Here is an 18,681-nt window from a genome sequence, read left to right on the forward strand (position 1 = left end):
GACTTTGCCCGTCAACAGGTGTCCAAGCAGCAGCGTTCCAACTACCATTCCTCTTCTCTATCAGCAGCTATTCTAGACACCATGGTTTCTCAGAACGTCAACAAGACCGGCCTCCACCCCGCCGGCGTCCAGTACGTGCTTCCCCGCCCTGGAGCCAATTGCTTTCCATGTGAGGCCCACGACTAACATGCCTGTCGCCAGGCCGTCCAACTCGGACCACACCGAGATCGAAGAAGAGCTGCATGACAAGGCACACATCGACTATGACCGTGTAGCCATTGTAAGCTACCCCGTGCTCCCGAGCGCTTTGTTTGCATGACTAACGAGCATTCTTTCACCCAGGTCGCCAACCCCTCCGTAGCAGCCCTCTACGAAGATGCCCTCGTGTACGAGAGCGGATCTGCCATCACATCGAGCGGCGCCCTCTCAGCATATTCAGGTGCCAAGACCGGCCGTTCACCCTCGGATAAGCGAATTGTCGAGGAAGACTCCTCAAAGAAGGACGTCTGGTGGGGCCCGGTGAACAAGCCCATGTCACCCGATGTAAGCCTCCATCTGCTTTCGTCCCGTTTTTCGCCGCGACATTTTTGCAGTTTGCTCGTGAAAATGGTCGGCAGACGTCATGCGAACGGGTGCAGTAGCCGAGTGAGGTTGGAGATGCCGGCATCCCTGCTCGCGGGCTGCATTGGTGCGGCTTCCCCGCATCACCTCTCATGCACGACTGTTTCCTTTTCTTTTCTTTTTCCCACCGTTCGGGAAACACATCACGTGGAGTCTGTATTTCCATTGCTAATTATGATATCAGGTCTGGCGCATCAACCGCGAGCGAGCAGTCGACTACTTGAATACCCGGAATCGCATCTACGTCGTCGACGGATTCGCAGGATGGGACGAGCGGTACAGGATCCGCGTACGCGTCGTTTGCGCGCGTGCCTATCATGCCCTCTTCATGCGCAATATGTTGATCCGGCCGTCGAGGGAGGAGCTGGAGCACTTCCACCCGGACTACGTCATCTACAATGCTGGTGCCTTCCCCGCAAACAGGTACACCATGGGTATGACCTCATCAACATCCGTGGCCATCAACTTCGCCGAGAAGGAGATGGTCATTCTCGGCACCGAATACGCCGGTGAGATGAAGAAGGGTATCTTCACCGTGCTCTTCTACGAAATGCCCGTGAAGCACAACGTCCTTACCCTGCACTCGTCTGCAAATGAGGGCACGAATGGCGACGTTACTGTCTTCTTCGGTCTTTCAGGGACAGGAAAGACTACGCTGTCGGCCGACCCCAAGCGCGCTCTCATCGGCGATGACGAACACTGCTGGAGTGACAAGGGTGTCTTCAACATTGAGGGCGGCTGCTATGCCAAGTGCATTGGCCTATCAGCGGAGAAGGAGCCCGATATCTTCAACGCCATCCGATTCGGTGCCATTCTCGAGAACGTCGTCTTCGACCCTGTATCACGCGTTGTCGATTACGATGATGATACCCTGACAGAGAACACTCGCTGCGCGTACCCAATTGAGTACATCGAGAATACCAAGATTCCCTGTATCTCCTCCAAGCACCCGAAGAATATCATCCTCCTCACGTGCGACGCCCGTGGTGTCCTTCCTCCGATCTCCAAGCTCAATAAGGAGCAAACCATGTACCACTTCATCTCCGGCTACACCTCCAAGATGGCTGGAACTGAGCAAGGGGTAACGGAACCGCAAGCGACCTTCTCTTCGTGCTTTGCCCAGCCCTTCTTGGCCCTGCACCCAATGCGTTACGCTAAGATGCTTGCTGAGAAGATCGAAGAGCACAAGACCGATGCTTGGCTCCTAAACACTGGTTGGGTTGGAGCTGGTGCCACTACTGGCGGCAAGCGCTGCCCGCTCAAGTATACTCGCGCCATTCTGGATGCTATCCACTCCGGCGAGCTCGCAAAGTCCGAATACGAGACCTACGAGACCTTCAATCTCTCCGTCCCCAAGTCCTGCCCCAACGTTCCCGACGAACTTCTCAACCCCGCCAAGTCATGGAACGGTACCGCCGACTTCAAGGGCGAGGTCGAGAAGCTTGGTCGCCTGTTCATGGAGAACTTCCAGAAGTACGAAGATCAGTCAACGACCGAGGTCATCAAAGCTGGCCCGCACGTATGCTGCTGCCCAAAGCACTAGATTTGTGTTTCTATAGACGGGTATTATCTTACCATCTCACAGATTGACTAAAATTTCCTTGACATTTCCTCCTCGGTCGATCCTCGCGACGACGCGAACGAGTTTCCTTTTCCTCATACTATCTTCCTTAACTTCCTTCTCCTATCATAATTTCGCCGTATCTACTTTCAGAGGTTGCTCGCGCGACCTTGTATTACCGACCGATCTTGGACGATGATGGTAGAGGCTTCTCGTAGCCTTCCGTACCTGATGAGATGGATTGAATATACCGAAGTACCCGTCGGGCGTTGGAGTTAGCATGGGATGTTTGACAGCATGCAGTGCGTATGTGGTGGTGTGGTGAGCAAAGAAGTAGCATAGGCATTAGGAACTATCTAGCGCAATAGATTGTTCCAGTTTATGAAAGGTCCCTTTGTGCTCGTGTAATTGTGTAAAGTGTTCGAGGAGCTCTTCTCCGGCTCTGAGTGTATTTCCCTTGTGTCTTTCAGCGTTTGCTGTGAGAGCGTAACATGCCAACGTCTATGTGGTGATTTTCGAGAGAATGGAGGAGAAGGAAAGCCGTCTAAAGGTGTTGCTTGAGCCCAGTCGTAATCGATAATCGGAGTTAGCAGGCTTCATCCGAGGCTTGGCAGCCCAAGCTTCAATACAGATTTCCGGCGCATCACAAAGCAAGCATTCACACCATGCACTCGCACCTTCTAGAGTGCCCTCAGCGCGATGAACGGGGCTGATCTTAAGAAGAGCCATAAAGCCACAGCAGTCGAACAGCTTCCAACGCCCTCTCTCTCACCTGTACCTGACGGTGTGGTCTCACCCATCGAAGGACAGCATGTCGCTTTCCCGGGATATACGGCAAACGGCGACAAGGTGAACGCAAATGGGGCAATCAGCCCTGGGGATTGGAGCAGACGGACCAGCGTCTATGACGAGGCTGTATTGTCGGACACGAGCGAGAAGACGAGACCCGTTCCACAGATTCGGAGGCCTGGGGACGGCAGGAGAAAAAGCAGCGTGTCGGAGCACGATAAAGTCCTTAAGCTCAGCCCGAGACAGATCCACGAGTTGACGAGCGAGCCTACAAGCATACCCGTTCGAGCGGCCACACCGATTCAGGAGGATGCATCGGAGATCGAGACATCGGATGAGAAGGTAGATACAAGGGAGAGCAATCATGGGCGAGACGTTTCGTTGGGGCCGGCTGTTGAGCTAAACGGCACGCATGAGAAGAGGCGGAGTAACTCGGGGGCCGGCGATGCAAGGCAGGAGAAGGAGATCGTGGCTATAAAAGGCCCTACAGCCGACTTGAAGCTCAACCGGCCGGCCCTAAGTGCGAGATCCGTCACTACGCCGCCAGTAATGCGCAGGAAGCAGTCGAGTCAGGGGAATAGAGGGCAAGCGCAAACATATGAGGGTGAAGAGCGACGGGCTTCTAAACATGTTCCACCTCCGCTAGACCTGGGACACAAGGACAACCGGGAGACTCTGAAAGCCCCGCCTCAGGACAGGCACCGAGATGTACCATCACCTATGCCAGCATCAATACCTCTACCGCCAATGTCCATGCCCACCTTTCTCTCGCTCGAGCTGGCCGCAGATCGACCGTCGCCGCTGTACATATACCGCCCGTCCACGACCGACTTCCCTTACGAGTCCTCCAAGATAAAGTATGACCGTTTGGTCAACTTCTTAGTTCTCCCACCAAAGCTTGAGGCGATATTGGGCTTTGGAGCGCTAGCTTGCTTAGACTCCTGGATGCACATCTTGACTATTCTTCCGCTACGTTTCTTGATTGCTATTGGAATACTGGTCCGGTGGTGGGGCACGATGGTTGTTAAAGAGGCCCGAGACATATGGAGCTTTGTATATAGCGGGCTACCGCGAGTGTTGAGACGAAGGAGAAATACGGATGCCCCTACGCCTGTCCCAGCGACACCTGCGGATGAGGAACCGGCGCCCCGATCTCGAAGGCCATCCACTTCCGCTGCACCGTCGCCCAATTCTGCCGCTACTACGTCAGCACGAGAAAACGGTCATGCGGTTGCAACTTTCAGATTCCCGGAGCAGAAAGATGCTCCTGCTAAACGAATGCGGGCTCGCTATCGACATCGAAGAACAAAGTCGACGCCTTCTGCTCTATCTCCGAGCCACAAAGCCGATATCCTGAAAGGCTTTCTAGTCATTTCAAGCTGCGCGGTCCTCATGCGCTTCGACGCTAGTAGGATGTACCATGGCATTCGCGGACAATCCGCCATCAAACTCTACGTCATCTACAACGTCCTCGAAGTCTGTGACCGCCTGTTATCTGCTCTTGGACAGGATGTCTTGGAATGTCTCTTTTCACGCGAAACGCTGGATCGCAACCCTGATGGTCGAAGCAAGGTTATACGTCCGTTCTGGATGTTCATCCTAGCTCTCGTCTACAACGTAGCACACGCGACTGCCCTCTTCTACCAGGTCATAACGCTCAACGTTGCGGTGAACTCCTATTCCAACGCTCTCCTTACCTTGCTTATGTCGAATCAGTTCGTCGAGATCAAAGGCACGGTCTTCAAGAAATTCGAGAAAGAGAACCTCTTCCAGCTCACCTGCGCCGACATCGTGGAGCGCTTTCAGCTTTGGCTTATGTTGCTCATCATCGCCATGCGCAACATTGTGGAAGTAGGCGGTCTCAGTATCCCAAGCAGTTTATCCTCTTTCAGCAGTGCGTTGGGAGGAGGTAATGCTACAACTTCTGCGCCTTTCTCGGCGTCTAGCATCCTCCCCATGAGCTTCACCATCTTCCCCAAGTGGATAGCGCAGGTGCTAAATCCGTTCTTCTTGGTGCTGGGAAGTGAGATGTTCGTCGACTGGTTGAAGCATGCGTATATCACAAAGTTCAACCAAACAAAGCCAGAGGTGTATGGCAAGTTCCTCGATGTCCTGGCGAAGGACTACTACTCCGACGTAAGCTCTCCTCATCGGAGTACTCCTGTTTTCGAGTATAGCTAACATTATTCAGGCCTTTACAGACCAGAACTTGACGAGACGTCTTGGCCTCCCCGTCCTCCCACTGTCCTGTCTCTTCATCCGCGCAGCCATTCAAACCTACCACATGTTCATCGCAACCCATATGCCGCTCCCCTTCCCCTCGACCTCCACATCCCTAACAGACTCTCCGCCTACTTCTTCCCCTGCTACAACCGCAGCCCTCGCCCACATCGATCACATCTTCCGCCGCGCCCTCGGCCGCTCATCCTTCGGAGCCGGCGTCGCAGACCAACACTGGTACCACCTCTCCTCCTGGACGCTCGACGACGCGATCGCGGGTGCTACCATGCTCATCGTCTTCTTGGTCGGATATCTCATCTTTCTCGCTTTCAAGCTGATTCTCGGGATGATACTACTATCACTAGCGCGGAATCGCTATCATGGGATGAAAGAGAGGGAGAGATTGAATGTGGAGACGGGTGGGAAGAGGATTGGGGGGTGGGGCGTCGTCGATGTGGATGAGGATAAGAGGAGATGGATTTATCATGATGATCCTGATGGGCTAAGGAGTTTGAGAGAGCGGGATGAGAGGCAGAAACAGAAGGAGGAGAAGGAGCGCGAGAGGGGAACAAGCTTTGGGCACGTTAGTAGGTATGCTATGGTTGCTAAGAGGATTTGGTAGATATATGTCCTAGATGAACCACCGCATCTATCTCGACTCGCGATATATCTTGATAAGACCTCTCCTTCAATTTCCTTTCAATTCAATTCGGCGCACCAACCTCAATGCCCGACTACTACTTCCCATTCTCCCCTACTGCACCTTCTACCCTGCACACCTTCCACCTAGTTTCCACCTACTCTCCCCCATCTCCACGCATTCTCTTTCCACCCCCACCCAGTCAGTCTTGTCTCATCAATGAGCCAGCTAGCTCATCACCATAATGCCCTCGCTAACCTTCCATCACCGCCTGCGCTTCGTTCTAACCCTCTCCGCATCCTAGAACGACACCTAAGTCGCAGCCTACGTCAACGCCGCCTTCGGCTTCTCCGCCGACGGTACACCCCTCCTTTGCGTTGACCGAAGCTCCGGGGAGAAGGTGCACAATATCGCGCTGCTGGAGGACGGGTGGCATTTGGGTGTCAGGGGAAAGTTGGGGAAGTTGCTCCTTCCATCCAAGGTATTTGCCAACGCGCGCCGAACTGCAGAAGAAGTAGAACGAGGACCACCCCGCCCTGCAGGTCATCGACGCGAAGAAGGCAGGTTATCGAGGATCTTTTGCTTTTGGAGCCTGGTCTCGCTGGCGAAGGGGCACGTTGTCTTTCTATTCCAGGTCCTCTCGTGATTGTCTTAGCTAATTAGCGATATTTTAGGACGGTGATGAGTGGGAGAGTGTGGGCAACGAGGAAGATGACGGATAGGGAAAGGTGATTGATTGATTGCGTTGGATTCTCTCCTGAGTAAGCTCCCCACGGCGGACTGAAGTAAGATGTCAAGAACTGGCTCGAGCGTCGGCGTTTGAGCCCCGCGGATCCGGCATGTCGCCGGATGGATATTTTACAAACCGTACATGCTCTCATCCTTCAAAAGAAGACGCTCCTGGGAGCTTAGCTTGCAACATCCAGGCCAATCCCGCGTTCTTACTGAGGCCTAGTACCCCTCGACAACAAACGAAGACGAATAACACCAGCAACACTGAACTCACTCACTCACTCTGCACATACCTGCCCGACGTGAAGCAATTCAACCTCCTCGCCGACGGGCACTCTCCACATGCGTTTACGTTACGTACATAGCACAAGTTGACGGCCCTCACGCCATGCTGCTCTACAAAGTTCACCCATAGACTTGCTCACCATGCTTTCTTTTCCAACCTCCCCACCTCAAACGCAAAAATGACACCAGGTTCTAGCCCGTCTCGTCACAACGCTGCATGCATGCACTATATGCTCACCTACAGTTTAGATACCCGAGCTATATTTCCTTCCCTTTTCTTTTCTCACCATATATATGTCCACCACCAGTCCCGCTACACTTTCCCTATTCCCTACCTACATATGCATGCCGTTACTAGCTACGGGCAGTAGTAGTGGCGCACCGGAGTGTCGCCGAGCATCTATCGGCAGCAGCCGAACGCAAGCCACTAACCATTAGATGGCCTTACATCGGGAAGGTCCCTCGGGAAGGCCCCTCGGGAAGGGGGACCCGTGGAAAATTGGAAAATGACGTGATGTAACGTTTCATTGAGAGTTTTCGGCTTGCTAGTTTGTGGGGAGGGAGGGAGTTCCGATAGTCGATCACTGACCTATCAAGGAGTGTACGAAATAAGAAAGTCTTGTCTTCCGAACAATCGAGAGGGTATGATTGAACGCAACGCTTCGCACTTCCGAATCTCTCTTACAGAACCTCCAACGTCACCACACCTACACCAGCCCTGCACCGCCCTGCACCCGCCCTGCCCTGCCGAAAAGAAAGCTAGCGCCCAGGCACCGAACGAAGCGAAACGAAACGCGCGCAGCCACATCCGCGCCGTCCAGCAGCCCCAAGCGGTCTAGACGGCGCCACACACTCAAGAAAGGGTTCGGAGGCGCCGGAGTCAGGCTGATACAAAGTTTGCTTTTATATACCTAAATTATGTGTGGAAAGCTTGTTCCTGTGTAGGATTACTGATCCTCCCTTTGCCCTAGCGAGAGAGAAGGGGCGCTGTGTATGCAGTGGACGGACCCTGGCGTGAGTTGATGAATATGGCGTGCTTTTCTTCTGAAGAACAGAAAGCTGCAGGGAAAAAAGTAGGTCGGTGTTTACGGGGCGGATAACGGAAGCAGCGAGGGACAATCGTGGAAATTAGAAGACGGATGTGCGAGCGTACACCCCGGGCTGAGTCTGACCGTCTCTAAGGTCCTTCCCCATTAGGCAATGTGCATACGCAAAGAAATCACAAAGTCCCTCGGAACTTCCCTTAGGCAAACCCGCACTATCTTACATCTTCGCCTCGAAGGACGACACCGAAGCATTGTGGAACCGTTCCCTGCGTCAGCACTCGCTCTTCCCTTCCTCGAACACGGCGCGTGTTTCCCACCTCCCAGCATGCACCCTACCCCCATCACCGACAGCCCTTCTCCAAACCTGTTGTACTCCGCAGTTGTAACTGCGATGTGACATTGACTCGTGGCTTTCAAAGATTATGCGTTCATGCAGGAACGAATTGCTGGCACGTGTAAGGAGGGCAAGGTACAGCCTGAATGTCGGTGTTTGGTGCTCGCATCGGTATCCCGGGTAGGGCTGAAGGAAACATTAAAGCGGTGTGTTTCCGACATGTCATCAGAAGCGAGACAGTTGGCTCTCGTCTGAACGTCTGAACGCGTGTGGTGGTAGTCGTAGCAAGACTAAATCGCAGGATTTTCAGAGTAATCGTGCGTCAAGGTCGGGCCGCTTCTGTAGGGCAAATCAGCACAACCATAACCACAACAACCAGAAATGCGATAAGCCCATAAGAGCGCGTGAAAGAGTAAATATATGGGTATTTGAAGCTGGGATATCCAAGGTAAAATAGTCCTCAATCCACCTCTTACAAATTGTATCATTTGGCCCTACAACTATCGCGGTGCCCTTTATACCAGCTCCTCGAAAATGTACAGCCACGGCATAGAGCGGTACTCCCCTCTCAACGTCCAAGCAAGTCTTGCCCAACTCCAGAGATATATCTCGAGATGATCGTCCACCCTATATGTGAGTCGGCTTCGTCCCGGAGAAAATATGTTTCGCCCACAACGCCAAGTTGCATATCCCAAATGTATTGAGGTATGCAAGTATGTTTTATGCAGAATACATGATCCGAAATCGAAGATCGCCGGAAACGGAAGGTACGGAGGGCGACAAGTGGTATGGTGCCGAATACGCCAAAACTCCGCGCAGGTATATGTGGGGTTCGAAAGATCAAGAGGAAAATCGTCAAGCCGTGGGATACTGTGAGGGCCGGATGGGCCATCAAGTGTTGCTGATGACGACCCTAGCACCCTCCTTGCCGAGTACACCCCTCTCCTTCGCCTTGGGGCTCCGGTCCCGACCTTTCTTGCGGCTGAGGAAGCCGAGCATGCCCGATGGCTTGTCAGCATTGGGGTTCTGTACAAGCGAAGAACTTTGATTAGCCATGTCGGACCACGAGCCGGTCTCGTTGAGTACTACCTGTACACCGCCGCCCATGCTCGTACTGCGCTGCGGTCCTCCTCGGCGGTTATTCATCGGGCGCGAGAACGAAGGCGTTGGCGTGTTCCCACCGTCGGCTGGGAAATAGTCGGCGCCTTCAGTGCGCTGCGAGGCGGGCGAGGCGGATGACGCCTGTCCTGGCTGGTTTAGCACAGCTGTTGCAAGCGGAGGGCTCCCACTCGGAGAATGCGTTGTAGAGCGTGCGGTAACAGATCGGCTAGGCCGCAAATCTCCGTCCTGAGAAGCCTTCGAGGTCGGAGCCGCACGGTTCCAAGGGTCCTGCACCGAAGTGGACGACGTGGGTGTATGCTCGCTGTTGCTGTTGTTGCTCGCCCTGGAGCCGCCCATCGAATCGACAGGGTCAGCAACGGCGATAGCGGCGGGCCGCTGCTCGGCAACGGTCGTGTAGTTGAATGGCTCGAAGAGCGTCTCGATCATTTTATGGAGCTCCTCTGCACGGATCTCGGCCTCAGTGGCATCATCTTTCAGCGCCTCGCGAGGCTTCTGTCTCCGCGCTCGCGCTTCCAAAGGTGCCTCCTCCAAGAGTAGCTCTTCCAAATCGTATGTGGCATCGAAGTTCGTCTTGTCGCTCGAGGGCTTAAAGACGGGCTCGATCTCTTTCCGCTCTAGAGCGCCGAAATCGAGCGGACGGAAGAATGGATTATCGATGAATGACTCGAACGAAATGGCTCCAATGCGCTTCTTGCGATCCTTCTCCAGAAGCGAGCTTATCGCGTGTAAGCAGGGCATCGAGACGGGCGGGCTTGTAACGGGATACGTCGGCTCTCCTTTGAGGATCTTCTGGGCAAGCGAATCGTGGCTGTTTGCCTCGAACGGCCGCTGTGATCGTCAGCTATGTCAGCAGTAGTGCTGGCTGGTGCACGCACCTTGTTGTAGATGCACTCATAGAAGAGTACGCCGAGCGACCACCAGTCGACCTCACACGAGTATCCCTTGCCTTCGTAGACCTCGGGCGCTAGGTAAGCCAGCGTGCCCGACTTGCTGGTCAGCGGCTTGTGCGGTGTGAAATCCGACGCGACGTTCTGACACCTGTTAGCGGTGATCCTAGGCACGATGGATGGCGACGTACGAAGTCTGCTAGGTGGACATGGCCATCCGAATCGAGCAGCACATTGTCCGGCTTGATATCTCTGTGCACGATGCCTTGCTGGTGTATGTATCGGACAGCGCAGCCAAGCTCTGCTATCCAGAACCGCACGGCATCCTCTGTGAATGTCTTTCGCGAGATGTGGAATCGAAGATCGCCGCCATTCATCAAATCGACCACGATATACCTGCGGCATGTCAGCATGCCCCGTCTGAACGCGTGTGGCCACCACTTACAGGTATTCAATGTCCTGGAAACTGTAGCGCAGGTTGCAGAGGAAGGGGTGGTTGAGATGCTCGAGCATGCGCCGCTCACGAATGATGTTGCGAACGCTCTCCGACCGTACGACTGTTACACGGCGTCAGCATCGTGTCCCGGAGCCTGTCCGACGTAGACATATGCTGGCGGGAAGCGCTTGACAGCAGGTGTTTGCTGACCTTCATCTTTTCTGATGTACTTGAGGGCGAAGGTGAGCCCGGTGTCCTTGCGCTCGACGATGCGCACCTTGCCAAAGGCACCCTTGCCGACGACACGCAGCAGCCGGAAGTGATTGAGGTTCACTGGGAAGGATTAGTTAGTGGATGACTTCGCTTGGCATGGATGTATCTCGCGTATGGGGAGATATGGAGTGCGTCGGGGTTTGAAGCCCCCAGCGAAAGGCAGGCTCTACGCACCTTGGTCGGTGAAGACGACCGGCTTCCCGTTGCTCTGACCCATTGCAAGCTACAATGGCTGTGGCCTCCAGGAATGTCGCCCGCTATGGATGCATCAGCGGGGGGAGCGAGTGGGTGCGGGAGACGGGCTGCGCAGGCGGCCAGGCGTGGTGGTGCGGGGACAAAGGTGGTCCAAAGGCGAATCGGGGGCGAGAGGGCGGCAAACGGGGATGGCGGGCGCTGCGTGCTTATATCTCAGCAGCGGCGGCGGGTAGGGCTGGCAGAGGGGTGGTGTTGCACGGAGGGCCCTGAAAGGAGAGGTCAGGAGTTTTGACGGGCGCGGTGGTGGTCGGGGGGTTCCTGGGAGTGTCTAGCTCCAGCGAACGGGCTCTGGCTCTGGCCTGTCGGCGGCCAGCGCCAGGCAGCGCCAGCGCGCGCGAGGAATAATGCACGATAGGCGCACCAGGAGCTAGTGCGCAGGCCCGCAAGGATGGCCACGTTTTTGGGCGAGGGGGCGAGGGGCGCCGTCTGCAGCCGTGCCACGGCGAGGGCGAGGGTGAACGTGAACTGGGCAGCGCTATCCAGATGAGCCAACCTTGCACCCGAGTGCCGACTCCTCCACGCCCTGAGCATCGTCTCACGCAGACGGCGGCCCTGCTTCCACGGACGCGAAAACATGAGCGTCGCGCAAACGCCCTCATGCCAGACATGGCCCCGCCGGCCTGTTAGATTGCTATCACGACGCCGCCCAGGAGCCGGGGCTGACCAGACGCTAGAGCGAGGCTGCACGTGTAGGCGTCGCACACCGAAGGCACAGTCAGCGTCGGCATTGTATACGACGCCATCCCCCTACGAGCGCAATCCCGGCGCGCACGAGACGCCGGCGACCTCACTCTGATCAGTCCTCGTCTCGCTCCCGTCTGATCTGCCGCCAAGGCCTGCTTTCGAAACGCCAGAGCCGCCGAGCACACGGACAGCACGAGCACCTGTCTTGAGATACACAGAGTCTTCAGCGCTGTGCAAGGCCAACACATGTGGCTTCCTGCTCCTCATCCAAGCGCGTGTATGGGGGCGTTGGCGTGCATCTCGTTTTAGGCTGAGGCGGACGCCAGGAGCGCCTCCACACGTGGAGCATGCATCCGTCTCCTTTGGTGCACATCGGCCGAGCGATCTTGCATTCCGAACAATTTCTGCGCAGCCTTCGGCCCGGCCTCCAACGTACAGTAGAATTTTTCTCTACTCGGAGCATGGGTCGGTACGTCACATTCACATGCACACTGACAGCGTGACAGATGCCGACACATCCAGCCAGCTCTGTCTGAGCCGGAACTAACACCACAGGGACCGCAACGCTGGAAACCCTGTTGGCCGGTCCCACAAAAGAAAAGAGCCTGATGAGATACACGAAGCAGATTCCCGCCTCGATCAGATCGCCATGCGGATTCTCGCATTCCCGTGTCACCACGAGATGCACGTCTGCCATTTGCTTATTAGCCTTGTTCGACTCTGATGGCCCTCCAGCTCTGTGTCTCGGTCTATCTACAGTTGCTGATTGACTATCCTGTCGCCATCTTGGAGGCCTTCAGGTATCACAACCATGTCGTGCACGGTGGCCAACATGCTAACCTCGTGGCCGAGCAGGGTGCACCACAGGCGCTTGCTTGCATCCGCTATGTATTTTGCGCCATCCCTTCATCCCTGGGCTCCGTCTCGACTTGCACTTTTGCTTTTCCACGCTCCCTCATAACGTAATTTCCACCCCTTTGGTGGCCACAAGGAGGCAGTTGCACCGCAGGCAAGTGCGACCTGACGACGCTCGAAGGCGTTTCGCGGAAGCGTTCCGCATGCCATCGACTCCCTTCAACACACCACCTGAGTTGCTTCAACAAGTTCAACACACGTTTCTCAACAAATTCTGTGCATGGACGTCGGCCGACAGTCGGCATATCTATCGCCCCAGGCATCATCGTGGAGCCTTCATGAGTCAGTGACACAACCCTACCGCGTCTCCCCCTCCCTTCTCCACGTCCCCATCAACAGGCATTTATGACAGCTTGCGTGCGCCCCTCTGCTCATCACACGCATCATCACCCCAAAATCTCCTGCTCATCATGCCGCCGCGGACCTTCGCCTATCGTCGCGAGTCAAACCATCCTAGCAGTGGCGCCAGATATCAAATCCAATTGAGCACTCCAGCTGCGGGCGGCATTGCAATTGGTTAGGAGCCCTGCGGGTCACCAGCGTCCTGCAGTTTCCTTCCCCGCAACTTGTGAGAGCCTCCGCAACTTTTGTTTCTTTGCTTTTCTTTCGCTGTCGCCGTTGGCTTCGTGTTTGGAATTAACTTTTGCTAGCGTCTCCCCTGCAGCATCGAAGCCCTGGCGGTCAGGGATATCAAGACAGCAGCACAGGCGAATTGCGCCTCCTCTTTTACTAACAGCATACCCTTTGAAGGCTTCAGAAGAGTATGTCCCCCACTCGAACAGCCTTGCCGACTCCTTGACGTCCCGACAAGCTTCTCCAACTAACCGAGCTCCCGCTGTTTTCGATTTCCTTGGGAATACGAGACCGAGCAGTAGCATCCCGAAATACGGTGACCGCTTGCTTTTTCCTGCCCCTACCATTGGCCGGTACAGGAATAATCCAACAAGAATCCTCCACGAGAAGGATCCCCCCTCATTTTCTTCCAGGACCCTCGCTTTCGGTGCCGTTGTCTCGTACCTGCAAAATGCACCACTCAAAAACTAGCTAGTGCATCCGACAAAGGTCGGACGCCGATCCCTTCCTATCCAATTCCTTGGTATCAAACCCTACTCTCGTGTAAGCGGAGATTTGGTTTTTGGGAGTATGAGCGCCGTTGGCGGAGCCAGCGGTGTGGATATTGGTGTCTGTTGTTCCAAACATAACCACTCATATTCCGGCTGAGAGATGTACCACGGTACAGCTTCGTCTCGACCCTATTTTCTATCTCATCCCGAATCATTCAGACTAATCGAGTCTCTGCATGAAAAGAGACATCCTACACTTCATCCGCCAATATTTAGTTCATGTGGATCGATGAGAACAAATCGCTAGCATGCCCCCAGATTCTTACTTGCGTCCAGCCGATGCATCTGGCAGCGGACTTCGGGTCCGCTTCGACGCTCTACCAAAAGAAATACTGGCCCAAAGGTCTGTCATCAATAGATGCAAGCCTCGCGTTCGTCGCTGTATTCCTCCCGGAGCCTCAATCCAGCCTCACGCATACCGGGAACCTAAATTTAGCCTCGGGTTACCAAGCGAGATCGCTCTCACATCAGACGCGTGGATTCCAACCACGAGAATATCGCGTGGAACCTTTTGTACGATGATGGCTCGTGCTATGAACGGCAAGGCTGCGGGGAGGCTCTCTGGTTGGGACGTAAGGGTCTCAATATGCTCGGGGGGGTAGGATCGGTGACCACATCGGCCACTACCTCCACCAACTGGCTTAAGACATTGGCCCGGTAAACCTGTGTCAGCTTCAATGGACAGCCCTGCAATCGGTGACTGAATCCCGGGAAACACGAGGCTGGAAGCTGTTGTACTCACCGAGTCCAACCGGTAGTGGTTCGCAAGGTGTACTGAGCGGGGAAGCTCAGATCGACACTCACTTTTGCACTACGATGACATCCCCTTGGAACTATATCAGTATGGCGAAGTAAGCTTCTTTATTGAGCCTCCTATCCGAACCCAGTGCTGAAGGTCCCAAGACAGGCCATCGTGTTACCGATACGCCCCCGTTGAACAGAAAGAGTGCGTATGCGCAGCCTCACGATATTTCCAAATGGGCTCGATCTCAATTTAATATCCTAGCGGCGGCTATATTAGAGCTGAAGGATACCAGCGTGCGACAAACATCCACAGCTTCTATCAGCCATTGACGAGAACAGACTGTCGATACAAGCGCACAACACTAAGCAACCCAAAGGAGGAAAACCTTTTCTCCCCACGGCTTTATCCTTCCGCTTGGTCTGGCCGCCGTTAGCACCTCCTGCATGTCTCATACCCCGCAGACCAACCTCGCCCTCTACTTACGTATCATCCTACGAGCGGTATCTTTCGACCCAAGACATCATCACGGCACGCCGAGGAACGCTCAATGGGCCGTCGCCGCCTTGTACGCCCCCTGTAAGCCCATCTCATTTATCCAATCCTGTCAGCCAGATCGCAATATCGACACCAGCATCACGCACATGCTATTAATCTATACCTGCACATGGCGACGCACGTGGCCCAACCGGGAAGTTAGCCGAAGGGTGTTTGCAGTGGCCGTTCAAACACCTCTATTTTCCTTACCCATGGACGTGCCTCCACTCGTCGTCATACAATAATATGTAGCCCGTCTTCCGACCCAAACTTTTGATCCCCGACGATATTTGAAATCTACACGCTCTCCACTGTTCAGCACCATGTGCAGTTAATATCTATACTCGGCTGAGCCTCTCTCCGCGGTGGCGGACGGCGGAGAGATCGATCGACCGCCCGGATTGGGAGAGACGGATCTGGATGGCCACGCTTCTCAACAGATGCACGCCGACGTCTAGGACTGCGGTGTCGCATCCCCTTTTGTGCGACCGTGGCAGATGGATGACCGCGACATCTTCGATTGGCGCTCTCGGCACATGCATTTAGATCTCCAGCTAGCCGTTTACAGACTTCCCTAGCCCCGTCGCTGTTCCACTCCGAGCGTGCATGCCACGACGCAGCTTTTCTTCAACCGAAGGACTAATAAAGGAGACGAAGGAGCAAGTGCCGCTCCTAATCCCTCTTTCTCCAGCACATCTGCGCCGTCTCGCCCTCCCAACTTTCCCGTATCGGAAATTCTCGCGTCCTGCGTAGCGTGCGTGCACAGGGGCGCCTTTTCAACAACGACGACGGACTACCTACTACTGGAACCCAAACTTTCGCTCACACCAATAATCTCCCATTCCTTCTTCCATCCCAGCACGCCATTTTCCTATTCCAGACAAGCACAAAGCCCACTTTTTCTTTTTCCCATGCGATGCCATGCGGCTGAACCAACGTCTCGCTCGCTCGCTAGCTAGCGTCGCGCGATCGGAATGCGATCCGATCGGAACGAAGATCTTGTACTTCCTTTTTTTTGCCTTGTGGATCTGGCTTCAGCTAAGCTAGCGGCTAAGTACTACGTACAGACGTTGCTTTTTGAGCGCCACGCCAACCGGCTAAGGGAGGTGGGCTGCTGCCCAGAGCAGAGCTACGTTTCAGATCCGAGATGGCGTCGGAATGTGCGTGTAATGAGGCGGTTGTCCGAGGCTGAGGCTGAGGCTGACTTGTCTTTGCTTGTTCGGTTGGCGAGAAGGGAGAATGAGAAGGGCGAAGGGAGAACGGCGAAGGGCGAAAGGCGAAGGGGATGGGATGCGAGATATGTGCTAGCGTTGTGCAGGTGATTTGAAACATCAAAATGAGTAACAAGTAGAGATCTGCTTTTGCTCTGCGTCGTGCGTAATGCATACACTCCAACACACGGTCTAAGAAATTTCACGCTAGGGCTAGTAAACCCAAAGAGTTATTATCATGTTTTCGAGCTACTGCATGCTGGTATGCATCCATCGCCCATGGCTCCTGGCATGGCTGTCTCCTATCTAGTCACCGTCCGTCTATGCCACCTATATCTCGGCTTACGAGAGGTCGATCAGCGGCTCCGTAATGGGGACATCCTCCATCATCATCACGGGTCCTGAAGCGCTTCGGTGTCCTTTACTGCCCTCGATCTTCCCCGTCAACCCAGATTCTGACGTCCCTCGAGATCCCACACGGCCTTGGTCAGGATCCACCCAAGCAGCAACCTTGAGATCCATGCTATGCATCGCAGGCGGCATCCTGCATTCCATCTTCCGGCAGTCTTTGCACTCAGCCTTCTGGCACACATGGCCATAGTAGCAGTCGATCCTACGGCATCGGCCTGCCTTCGTGCACGGTACCTTCTTCAGAGTATACCGCAAGCAGTGAGATTGAGAATTACTAAGAGGGCTGTGATCGAACTGGCAAGGCGTGCGGTCGCACTTGCCGTGGATGTGGAAGGGCGTGCATGGTTTCTTGTGAGCGAAGCCACTGTTGAATGCGCGCATGATGGATTCACCGGGTGGCGCGATGTGGAGGTCGATGCGCTGGCCCAATGCATTGACGGGGATGAGGCCGTGTTCCGCGGTTGTGGGGAGGTCGTAGGGATTGTTCTATACTAATGCGTTAGTACGCTGCTAAACCTCACCACATCATACCAGGCGAAATACTTACGATTGAATCGCTGGAGGCCTTCAGGCTACCGTTAACGTTTCTCGATCCCTCCGAATGGAAGCGCCTCAACACGCCATTGCGGTCCCGGACTACGATGGGTGACGCCGACGCGAACGTGAGGCCACCCTCAGAACGAGGTCCAGGCCGGAACACCCGGTGGAAGGATATGAACTTGAACCCCAAACCCTCATATGCCGGGTCGACGTTGCCGGCGCGGAGGAGGTCGATCTTGCTCCTGTATCCTTGATAGGATTCCAGCATGTCTACGTAGGTTTTTACTGAACCAATGCCGAAGATGATGCGCTTGCAGTTCTGGTCTTTGGCGAACAGTTGGAAGTTCTCTGAATGGCGAATTAGAGACTGGTTTTTTTATATTTGAGAGAGTACGCTGGAACACTCTGGGCTGCCTCTGACAAACTCAATTCGGGGAGCGGACACTTACCGGATACCTTAACTTTAACATTATGTTTGTCACTGACATCGACAAAGTCGAAGTACGGCGATACCGCATTGAAGCTCGCCGCGAACGGCGCCAGAACTCGCGGGTGGCCATTCGGATCCACCAACTTGGCCTTGATCGCCATATGCGAAACCTCCTTCAGGTCGGCAAAGATACGGATAACAAGGCGACTACTGTGCGGTACCTCCGCCACGTTGCGAAAGTGGTCGATCATCTCATCGTTAAGAAGCTGGGCCACGCCCGTACCGCCCCTGCTATTGGCGCGCAGGTGCTCCTCCTTGATTTGGTGCTTCTTGAGTTAGACGGGTTCTGTAAGCAGGGAACGGTGACGTACTGTGATGGCGTTTCCGTCCAGTAGGAGGACCGCATACGGGCTTCCTTGCGCTGCGCTCTCTGCGGCGCGCTCCTCCGCCTCGGGGCTCTGAATACTTCTCGCCAAATGTCTATATTCTTCGAGAATGCTCTTGAAGCGGGCTGCGATATCTAAGATACCGTCCGACTCTGCGGCTAGCGCCTACTTCGAAGTCAGCATACACTATCCGGCGACGTTTGTTTTGAGGCATACTTCGATCTTGCCGACAGCTCTCGCCGCGTCAATCTCAATTTCCTTCAACTTCTCGTGAGGATCCATTCTGCCACAAACGGTATATGGCGAAGATACTGGCGAGAAGCGAGGCGACGAGGTGTTTCCAACCCGCCGAATGTGTTGCGGGCGGGTGAAAAAGGTTCCGGGTGAGGCCTGTTTGTTGACGTTTTCGCGGTCTTGCCGAAATGGGCTGATTCGGCGGGGTTGGAGCGCACTTCACTGCGTCGCTCTCAACCCCGAGCCGCACACCGCCTCGGCCGCTG

At 54.8% G+C, this 18,681-nt stretch overlaps 8 protein-coding genes across 8 annotated transcripts; 3 read left to right on the forward strand and 5 right to left on the reverse strand.

Annotated features, from left to right (window-relative positions):
* Positions 1-7: 7 nt before the first annotated feature.
* On the forward strand, positions 8-2,331 carry BU26DRAFT_523332 (ATP-utilizing phosphoenolpyruvate carboxykinase). The gene is made up of 4 exons (XM_033830020.1): positions 8-131; positions 202-280; positions 343-543; positions 806-2,331. The coding sequence occupies exons 1-4, from the start codon at positions 82-84 to the stop codon at positions 2,162-2,164; spliced, it is 1,689 nt and encodes a 562-aa protein (XP_033678742.1). The 5' UTR covers positions 8-81; the 3' UTR covers positions 2,165-2,331.
* Positions 2,332-2,839: 508 nt separating this feature from the next.
* On the forward strand, positions 2,840-5,855 carry BU26DRAFT_609079 (DUF747-domain-containing protein). Its single transcript, XM_033835901.1, has 2 exons — positions 2,840-5,107; positions 5,163-5,855. Exons 1-2 carry the CDS (start codon positions 2,882-2,884, stop codon positions 5,811-5,813), a joined length of 2,877 nt encoding a protein of 958 aa, XP_033678743.1. The 5' UTR covers positions 2,840-2,881; the 3' UTR covers positions 5,814-5,855.
* A 1,510-nt stretch (positions 5,856-7,365) lies between these two features.
* On the forward strand, positions 7,366-7,783 carry BU26DRAFT_523335 (uncharacterized protein). The gene has a single exon (XM_033830021.1). It carries the CDS (start codon positions 7,493-7,495, stop codon positions 7,685-7,687), a length of 195 nt encoding a protein of 64 aa, XP_033678744.1. The 5' UTR covers positions 7,366-7,492; the 3' UTR covers positions 7,688-7,783.
* A 1,336-nt stretch (positions 7,784-9,119) lies between these two features.
* Positions 9,120-11,163, reverse strand: BU26DRAFT_534029 (kinase-like protein; the record flags this gene model as incomplete). The annotated part of the gene is made up of 6 exons (XM_033831196.1): positions 9,120-10,178; positions 10,226-10,381; positions 10,429-10,633; positions 10,683-10,794; positions 10,884-11,006; positions 11,121-11,163. 6 exons carry the CDS (start codon positions 11,161-11,163, stop codon positions 9,120-9,122), a joined length of 1,698 nt encoding a protein of 565 aa, XP_033678745.1.
* BU26DRAFT_108490 (uncharacterized protein) lies at positions 11,095-12,000 on the reverse strand. The gene has a single exon (XM_033819357.1). The coding sequence runs from the start codon at positions 11,807-11,809 to the stop codon at positions 11,348-11,350; it is 462 nt and encodes a 153-aa protein (XP_033678746.1). The 5' UTR covers positions 11,810-12,000; the 3' UTR covers positions 11,095-11,347.
* BU26DRAFT_108354 (uncharacterized protein) lies at positions 11,959-12,672 on the reverse strand. Its single transcript, XM_033819355.1, has one exon. It carries the CDS (start codon positions 12,580-12,582, stop codon positions 12,109-12,111), a length of 474 nt encoding a protein of 157 aa, XP_033678747.1. The 5' UTR covers positions 12,583-12,672; the 3' UTR covers positions 11,959-12,108.
* A 527-nt stretch (positions 12,673-13,199) lies between these two features.
* BU26DRAFT_108397 (uncharacterized protein) lies at positions 13,200-13,946 on the reverse strand. The gene has a single exon (XM_033819356.1). It carries the CDS (start codon positions 13,718-13,720, stop codon positions 13,334-13,336), a length of 387 nt encoding a protein of 128 aa, XP_033678748.1. The 5' UTR covers positions 13,721-13,946; the 3' UTR covers positions 13,200-13,333.
* A 2,810-nt stretch (positions 13,947-16,756) lies between these two features.
* On the reverse strand, positions 16,757-18,463 carry BU26DRAFT_509534 (uncharacterized protein; the record flags this gene model as incomplete). The annotated part of the gene is made up of 5 exons (XM_033827153.1): positions 16,757-17,311; positions 17,373-17,713; positions 17,815-18,109; positions 18,167-18,346; positions 18,398-18,463. 5 exons carry the CDS (start codon positions 18,461-18,463, stop codon positions 16,757-16,759), a joined length of 1,437 nt encoding a protein of 478 aa, XP_033678749.1.
* Positions 18,464-18,681: the final 218 nt, after the last annotated feature.

The sequence above is a fragment of the Trematosphaeria pertusa genome (genome assembly GCF_010094035.1).
Source record: "Trematosphaeria pertusa strain CBS 122368 unplaced genomic scaffold BU26scaffold_16, whole genome shotgun sequence".
NCBI classification, from domain to species: Eukaryota; Fungi; Ascomycota; class Dothideomycetes; order Pleosporales; family Trematosphaeriaceae; genus Trematosphaeria; species Trematosphaeria pertusa.

Excerpts from the sequence above, each read along its gene's own strand:
- BU26DRAFT_108490 (XM_033819357.1), bottom strand. The coding sequence starts at position 11,809 with ATGTCTGGCATGAGGGCGTTTGCGCGACGCTCATGTTTTCGCGTCCGT.
- BU26DRAFT_523332 (XM_033830020.1), top strand. The coding sequence starts at position 82 with ATGGTTTCTCAGAACGTCAACAAGACCGGCCTCCACCCCGCCGGCGTC. Across the intron at positions 132-201 it reads CTCCACCCCGCCGGCGTCCA|GCCGTCCAACTCGGACCACA; the intron begins GTACGTGCTTCC and ends GCCTGTCGCCAG. Across the intron at positions 544-805 it reads ACAAGCCCATGTCACCCGAT|GTCTGGCGCATCAACCGCGA; the intron begins GTAAGCCTCCAT and ends TTATGATATCAG.
- BU26DRAFT_609079 (XM_033835901.1), top strand. The coding sequence starts at position 2,882 with ATGAACGGGGCTGATCTTAAGAAGAGCCATAAAGCCACAGCAGTCGAA. Across the intron at positions 5,108-5,162 it reads CGAAGGACTACTACTCCGAC|GCCTTTACAGACCAGAACTT; the intron begins GTAAGCTCTCCT and ends AACATTATTCAG.
- BU26DRAFT_108397 (XM_033819356.1), bottom strand. The coding sequence starts at position 13,720 with ATGGTAGGGGCAGGAAAAAGCAAGCGGTCACCGTATTTCGGGATGCTA.
- BU26DRAFT_108354 (XM_033819355.1), bottom strand. The coding sequence starts at position 12,582 with ATGGCAGACGTGCATCTCGTGGTGACACGGGAATGCGAGAATCCGCAT.
- BU26DRAFT_523335 (XM_033830021.1), top strand. The coding sequence starts at position 7,493 with ATGATTGAACGCAACGCTTCGCACTTCCGAATCTCTCTTACAGAACCT.